At 40.4% G+C, this 8,497-nt stretch overlaps 1 protein-coding gene across 1 annotated transcript; it reads left to right on the top strand.

The window, feature by feature from the left end:
* The first annotated feature begins 215 nt into the window (after nucleotides 1–215).
* On the top strand, nucleotides 216–2,759 carry LOC136692374 (cytochrome c oxidase subunit NDUFA4). The gene is made up of 4 exons (XM_066665715.1): nucleotides 216–375; nucleotides 1,819–1,907; nucleotides 2,001–2,061; nucleotides 2,203–2,759. Exons 1-4 carry the CDS (start codon nucleotides 334–336, stop codon nucleotides 2,257–2,259), a joined length of 249 nt encoding a protein of 82 aa, XP_066521812.1. The 5' UTR covers nucleotides 216–333; the 3' UTR covers nucleotides 2,260–2,759.
* Nucleotides 2,760–8,497: the final 5,738 nt, after the last annotated feature.

The following is an 8,497-nucleotide window of genomic DNA, read 5'->3' as shown; positions in this document are numbered from 1 at the left end:
TCTTCTTGTAATATAATGTATGTTATTGATACGTTTTTAAACACCGTTATCAATAATAATTGTGCTCTAAAATGTGTTCAATGTAGCCTTCATAATATTCAAGCTAATGTTGGGCGGGTCGTAACAGACATTAACCAATCAAAACACGGAGTTTCCCCGTCCTCTTCTCTGATTTGCTCAATTGTGAATAATGGGCGTGTCTTGCTGGGAATTCTTTATGTCTTCTGTCAGCGCGGGCATCGGAACGTGGTCCCGAGTGCCGGAGAAAACTGATTAAAAAATAAGATACTAACGTTAAAATATCGGGGAATTTTCTAAACCTAAGGGAGTACGATGCTGAACGTCGTGGCCAAGCAGCTCAGGAGCCACCCGGCTGTAAGTACACGCGTTTTAACCCAGGCCTCAGCGTAGTTTGATTGAAAAAACTCACATTTATGATCAGATATTGTGCTATATTTGTTAAATATTGTGTGTAGTTTGTGGGCTGGTCATTGTTTCTGTCTCATGGTGTCTGAAGACTCAGTGAAATTAGTAGTTTAAAGAGAAATCGAGTCTAGTGTATTTATTAACAATATTAAAGATGAATCAGTATTAAATCCACACAGCGATATCGGAAGAGGCATAGCACTACGCCACTGTGCCTTCAATAGGTTTAGATTCAGTTTCCTATAAACCATAGAAAAGAAAGGTCTCTGTTAGAGTCATCCATGAACGAGGGGCTACTCAGGCACGTTCCCAACGTCCACTAAAGGCTCGGACATGTCCAAGGGCATTGTGGAGAAACTCCAACCCCGTCACTCATTTCCTGTAATTCCAACGTCCTTCACTAAAAAAGAATACAGGGCTATTACCGCCGCTGCGCATGCGCCACTGGCCATAGCGCGCATAGCAGCAGTGAGCGCAAGGGCTATGTCTCAATAACCACTAAAGTGTTTCTGCAGGCACTAGTCAGCAAGTGTGCTTCTTTCATTCCCTCATTCAAAGGCTGTCTCAGCGCTGTGGTGTATTCTAAGGCAGCGTTTTTAACCTTAAACCTCTTAAGGCTTACTTTATAGAGAGTGGGATGTAAGAATGTATATAAAGCTAAATTGATTCTCCTGTATAAGTATCGTTATATGGACAAAATAACGAATGAATTAAGGGTACATACAAAAGTGTCAGCAAAATCCTTTAGGACCATTTTAAGTGAAAAATCAAGTGTTTAAAATGGTTGTTTTTCGATAGAAGACCTATCGTATGTGAAAAAATGCTGTCAACAACATGGCTAAGCATTCCTGCTTTGAAACAGTCTCAAAAAGATGTATTCAGACAGCCAGGGTTTTTTATGACATAAACCTAAGAAACCCTTTTCCTTACAGCACAGGAAACAAAGTGTACAACTCTGTTCTTCTCTTTTTTAAGTTTAAAATAATAAGCTAAAGCTCTAAAGTCAGTGGTAAGATCCAATAACAAAGCAATGCAGTAACAAAATACCATCAAATTGAACACAAAAATGATGGTGGAGGCGCACTGTTGTGTGAAATTAGTGAAGACATATAACTGAGGAGATAATTCTCCAACAACTGAGGAATAATTTAACAAGAAACAAAATACACTTCATTTAGATGTTTGTGTAGGTAGTAAGGAATAAGCACAAAATGAACAAAGTTCAAACTCATTTTGTATATTTGTCCTTTTCTTGTCAAGATTTTCAAGCTCCCTTAGGACAACCTCAATGATTTGTGTTATATTTCTACTTCCAAAGAAAACAAATATCATGATGTCTGTCATTTACATTATGGATCCATAAAATATTTAACTCTCATTCTCTCTCTCTAGCTGATCCCTCTGTTTGTGTTTATCGGCGGCGGAGCAACCATGTCAGTGATGTATCTTGGTCGTCTTGCTCTGAAGAACCCTGAGTGCTCGTGAGTGCTAAATTTAAAATAGACATACTCTTCCATATCACTCACTTTTTGTTTTGTTGGGAATGTTGTGACTCCAATTTTACCCTTAAACAGGTGGGATCGCAACAACAACCCAGAGCCCTGGAACAAGCTTGGCCCCAATGATCAATACAAGGTGAGGAATAGCTGATTCGTGAATGACCTGTTCTTCACACTGACTCACAGAATCATGAGTTTATGTGAACCTTTCCATCATGAATCATTCTAGTACATTTTAAACCAAATTCTTTCACACTGTAACCTTTTTTGTCCACAGCTCTTCTCAATCAACATGGACTACTCCAAACTGAAGAAGGACAGGCCAGATTTCTAAGCCATTCCTAAGTTGCAAATGGTGCACTCTGCACCTCAGAAGCAAATCTGCACAAATAACAGCCTAAACACAACATGACATTAAAGCAACCTGAGGTCATCATCATTTCAGGGAGGGAGTCTGAGGTTCACATTCATTTTGCCTTCTTACATTCATTTGTGTGCATTAACACAAATCACTGTACTGTACACTTCAACCACTAAAGTGTTTATTTCCATAAAGGACCAGGGACTAGAAATGGACTCGGATGGCTTTAAAGGAATATGTACAGGTTAAAAACCTGTATGAAAATTGCTAGCTTTACTGGTTTAAAGAATGCCAGATCTAGTCCTTGGCCACAGCCTCACTATTTATTCATACATTCTTATTTATGATTGTGTCTTCACTCAGAGAAGCGAAACAGCCAAGAAATGTGCATGAATACCTGTGTTATTTGCTTTGTGCCAAACTTTCAATACTGCAACAATGGTGCAACTTAATTTATGACAATAAATAATGACTTGAAGTACTGTTCTTTGTCATCATTTACCCCAAAAATGTTCTTTAGTATAGTATAGTACAATACGCCACTTGGTGTAGTACAGCATTTGAGTGCATTAGGTCACTGGAATAATGTAAAACACAGCAGTGCAACACTCACTAACACTCTATCACCACACCACTGCAGCACTTATCCAACTCCCAAAAATTTGTCTGTAAATTGTAGAAATATAAAGTGCAACTATATGGTACGTAGAGCTGATAATAAGGACAATGAATGTAGACATGATGTAGCATGTTAGTATATATAGTTTTTTTTGTAGTGTTTGAATGCATACATTTGGTTTTCTATAAACTATAAATTAAGCAAAACCATCTTATATATGGTTCTTTAAACCATTATTTCCACTATTGGAAACTCTGTTAAATACTTAGTTTAATCTAAACAGCTTGACTGCATTCTGTCCAGAAGCTTCAACAAATTTTAGGTCCTAAACTGACACGACTCTGGACACAAATCTGTCCGCTTATATAGCCTATGTTTAATCCTAAAGCTTTATATAGACATAACCTATACATTATAAAGATATAATAACAATGGCCAAGCTAATTAAAGAAAGAAGATATATACCGAAGTTCATTATTCAGTAATTAAATGAAAACCTGTGTATGTATTTTGGGTAAATCTCACAAATATAACATTTGATCTTAAGAATGATATCAGATTCAGAATAAGGGTCCTCTATAACACTTGTTTTACTGGAATGTAGTTAGAATCTCTGCTAGATGGCGCTATTACTTCAGATTTCTCATCACACACTAGCGTCTGTTCTCTAGTCAAGGCACAGTCGCAGACCACGTTTTAGTTTATTTCTCAATCCTCATGGGATACTTTCAAAGTCAGATTAATGTATTGTTTGAAGTGTTAGATGTGTTTCTAGAAATTGTGCTGTGGCTACAAGAGCAGACATTATTAGCTAATCTAGGTTTTCTGGTTTGTAAAAACAGTCTCAGAACACTAATCTAAAGTGTGCTATACCTCTCCAGCACAGCAGGGGGCAGTGACATCATTTTAGAAAAACCTTTTAGGGCAAATATTTAGAAAATATCACTTCTGTTCATGTGCACTTCTTTGGGGATCTGGAACGAACCGGCACTGTGAAACAAGTCCATCCAGTCAGTTTTCGGTGGACTCCCAAAACATGGGATTAAACAAATCGACCTGGTTTTTATGCTGTATTCGACATCAAGTACAGACACCTCCTCGTTTGGGTCTCTCCAATCACATAGCTGCACTCGTGTTTATGTCAGGTAATGACCAGGTTAATTGGAGCAAAACAAACATGAGCCCAAAGAAATAAGAATACTGAGTAAAAGTGGAGAAAACAACAACAGAGAAGAAAGAGAACGGAGTAAAAACTGCTAAAAACCAGCGCTTCTGCTCCTCACTCCTCTGTTCTGAACTGGGCTGTTACAATGAGGAGAATGCAGCAGTTTTGTTTGGCCCTTGTGGTATTATGACCAAATCAAGTCACATGTTTCATTTCAACACACTTGGAAAAGACCTCTCTAAATACCCAGTATGGTTACATCAGCCAACTATTCCACCTGGGCAAGCATCATTATGAGTGATTGGGTACAAGGTACTACTCACCCAAAGAAAGAGAACAGTATTTACTTATTTATATATTTATGGATGATTTAGCCGTAGATCAAATCTTAATTTCCTAGCGATAGACATAGATAGTTGTGCTTTTTGGGTCAAATACGTGAACATGTTTAACGTCCTACAAACTGAGCTGAAGCAGCCCGAACATCTTTATAGAACCTAATTAATCCAACATTAAAATTCCTATGGAGTCCTATGGAATTAAAAAACACAAGAACACACTTTGTCACTAAAATAAATAACTCCTTTTTTCTAAAGATTCAAAGCTGGTTTGAGTGTAAATGACCCCCGCCCCCCACCTGATCCGAGCCTGAGGAATATCCCCCAAAAAACAAGCCCTCGGGTCATGTTTTGACTAAATATTTCAGTCTCCACTTTTGGTAAATGTCTCCAAACTGCAACTACAACACCATCACTGTGGACTGTTTACTTGAATTTGCAATTGCTGGACACTATATTTCCAGCTTTATTTAGTCATTGATTATACCCATTCTTCAAAACAGGTGTGTTTTTGAATTCAAGACTTTAAAAAGGTTTCTAAGTGTGTGGTGACTGCCACCATAGAAATCAGAACAACCATAAATCAGCCTGCTTTTCTGGAATTATGGTTTGAGTCTGAACAATTTATGAAAACACACCGGCACAGAGCCATCAAACGAAGTGAACAAAGATCTTGGCACACAACAAAACACAGTGACGTCAAGATAAACCTCTTTTTCCCCCCAAACACAATTCTAAAGTAATGAAGACCAAAACAGCTTGTTCCAATAGAAATCCATTTTTGGACCAAATTACAGTGCCCTCCCCCAAAGGCTTCAGTAAGACAAGGGCCAGTGGTGAGTGGTGGGTGGTGGGGTGGGGTCGAGAAATAAAAATTCTTTTGTCCCTGAGAACATCACTAAAGTCCTTTTTTTCCCCCTCCTCCGTGGCTTGGGTCTTTGAGGCTTGCTTGCGAGCCCAGGACCAGAAACTAAAGCCAGTAATTGGTGCAGGGTCTGGGATTGATCACGAAGGGCCTCGCCGCTGCCATTTCACATTCCACCCTCGTCCTCGGAATTCCTCCCTTCCTAAAAACTCAATTTCAGAGAAGTATGAGCTATTGATTTTTTTCTCTCTGTTCCCTTCCTGCCACAAATATCGCCTCGTGTCTATTGCAGATGCCCCACAAAGCTGGGGGGGTGTGGGGGGGTCTTCAATGGAGGTAGCTGGGGAGTTTGGGTTTGTTAGTTGGCTGAAAGAAGTTGTAAGAGGGACTTGGTGAGGTGTTGGGGTGGAAGTGTAAGGGTTTGTTGAGAGGTGTTGGGGGTGTTTGGAGTGTTGGGAGCCGTTATGGGTTCAGTGTTCAGTGGTTTTTGGGGCAGTAGTGTTCAGAAGTGTTGGGGGGAAGACAGTGGGGTTAAAGGGTTTGAGGGGAATTAGGGGTGTTGAGGGGGTTTGGCTGTTGGGGATGCCAAATTTGCTTAAATCTCAGCCACATCTGAAAAGGTCCCAGAAGGTTGTTAACTGTCATGACACTTTTCCTGAAACTCAGTTCATGCAGAACTTGTCTTAAAGGCAGGTTTGAGCTAGCGGTTGGAGGTTTGATACAGTTTTTGACCGCGGATTTTAAAGGACACTTCCATCATTTCTTCACTTTGAGCAGCCAGCAGACTACGCTTACAACTCATTTGAGAAAAATGTCAGAATTTTGAATGGAGGAGAAGCCATCTGAAAATCATCCATCACTGTACGACTGCAGCTCTATGATTTATAAAAGCATCACAAAGCCAGGGCCTCTGGGAGATTGACTTTATAATTGCAGAGTTAATATGAGCCTCTCCTCTGGTGAAATGGTGCCACGGAAATTATTGTTTTTGCAAAGGTGTCAACAGATCGGCCGATCAATAAAAATATAATACAAGCGTAATACAGGAAAAGTTTCGAGCCTTACGGCTTCAGCTCCTTACAAAAGGTTGAAATACACACTGGGATCATGATATCACGTTAAAACCAACCACAAACGTCTGGAATTCTTTTCTACTTTTGTATTTTAAGGCTTATTTTTTGTACTTCTGCACATAAACATACAGTAGCACACACATGCTATTTGAGGGCTTGAAAGTCACACAAAAGGACTAAGATTTCTCTGGATTCCTGCGATGGTTTCCTTTCTTTTGGTGGCATCATGCTGAAATAAGATTACAAAACATTTTATGTTAACACAGTTCGAGACTGAGATATGATTAACATTAAGGTTAACGAATGAGCCTGTGTGCCAAACAACATACTATGGGATTTTACATACTATAGAAAGCACTGCTAAGAGTGGTATAATTATTATTATTTTATATATATGATATTAATGTTCACCAAGTCTCTTATGTTTCCCTAACAAGACTTTACATAAAAGCGGTTTTCATAGCTGTAATTAGCCGTCATTGTTATGTATTGTGCTCTCGTCAACTGACCTCAAGCCCACAGCTGGTAAACACTAATTTTATAAACCAGACTCTGACGGTGAATCGAAGGCCAGTGAAGCTGATGTTTGGAGCAGCTTTATATTTGAACAGGCACAAGGCCCACCTTGTCTGACCTGCTGCGTTAACCTCGGTGAGCACTTTCAAAATAAAAGTTTATATTTTAATAATAAAAAAAGATAATAAAAATAAAATAAAATTAAATAAAAGCAAAACATTTTTTCTCTCAGTGGTGAGTGTGCTCCAGGCGGGGCAAATACAATTGTTTCCAATTTTGCGGGGGACACGTCCCCCCATCGTCCACGGTTCCTACACCAATGGCTAGGAGGCAAGCGTGCTAACCACCAAGCAGCCATTTTATTCATTCATTCATTCATTATCTGTAACCGCTTATCCAATTCAGGGTCACGGTGGGTCCAGAGCCTACCTGGAATCATAGGGCGCAAGGCGGGAATACACCCTGGAGGGGGCACCAGTCCTTCACAGGGCAACACACACACTCACACATACGGAAATATTTGAGTCGCCAATCCACCTACCAATGTGGGTTTTTGGACTGTGGGAGAACACCGGAACACCCGGAGGAAACCCACGCAGACACAGGGAGAACACACCACACTCATCACAGACAGTCACCCGGAGGAAACCCATGCGGACACAGGGAGAACACACCACACTCCTCACAGACAGTCACCCGGAGGAAACCCACGCAGACACAGGGAGAATACACCACACTCCTAAAGATACAGTCACCTGGAGGAAACCCACGCAGACACAGAGAGAACACACCACACTCCTCACAGTCACCCGGAGGAAACCCACACAGACACAGTGAGAACACACTACACTCCTCACAGACAGTCACCCAGAGCAGGAATCGAACCCACAACCTCCAGGCCCCTGGAGCTGTGTGACTGCGACACTACCTGCTGCGCCACCCCACCATTTCAGCCGATTAAAAAAAAAAAAGAATACCTGGGATCCTGGGGATGTCATGGTTTATTTCTGTCCCTCTGTAGGATCACTTCAAATGTAGCTTTATCCACATACACCTGTGCCCCCTCTGTAATACTTAAACACACACAGACACACACAAACAAATTTTACCATAGCCTTAACCTTACTCTAAACCTAAAAGATCTTCAATTATATAAGTTATGGCGATCATTAAAAAATACAGTGGAACCTCTACTAACGAACGCCTCTACTAACTAACTTTCCAAGATACGAACCGGGCATTTGAATATTTTTTGCCTCCACCAACGAACCACGACTCTAGAAATGAACCCGAGCCTCCGCCGAGCTGGCGGCTGGAAATGGCCATCGAAATTCGTGCTAAGTTAAACCGTATATACGCTTCGTCTCCCCACATTCACCTGCCTACTCTCCGTTATTCCACCCACCCCCCACCTCTCGTCATACAGCAGGTGCCTGTGTTACTCCTCCAGCCAGTTGTCACATCTTCGAGGTAACGATGTGTAACCACATAAAACTTTTTTATTTCTTTTTTATTACTTTTTCCACTGTATTTCTTTTTTATTTTTAGTAATGCTACATGTATTTTTTTTTACTAATTTGAGAGTTTTATAAACATACATCAGCGCAAAAAGGGTGACTTTCGGAGTGGGCTGGA

This window comes from Hoplias malabaricus, chromosome 3 (genome assembly GCF_029633855.1).
Source record: "Hoplias malabaricus isolate fHopMal1 chromosome 3, fHopMal1.hap1, whole genome shotgun sequence".
Lineage (NCBI taxonomy): Eukaryota > Metazoa > Chordata > Actinopteri > Characiformes > Erythrinidae > Hoplias > Hoplias malabaricus.
The sequence above is the reverse complement of the archived record's forward strand: the minus strand, read 5'-3'. Positions and strand labels throughout refer to the sequence as shown.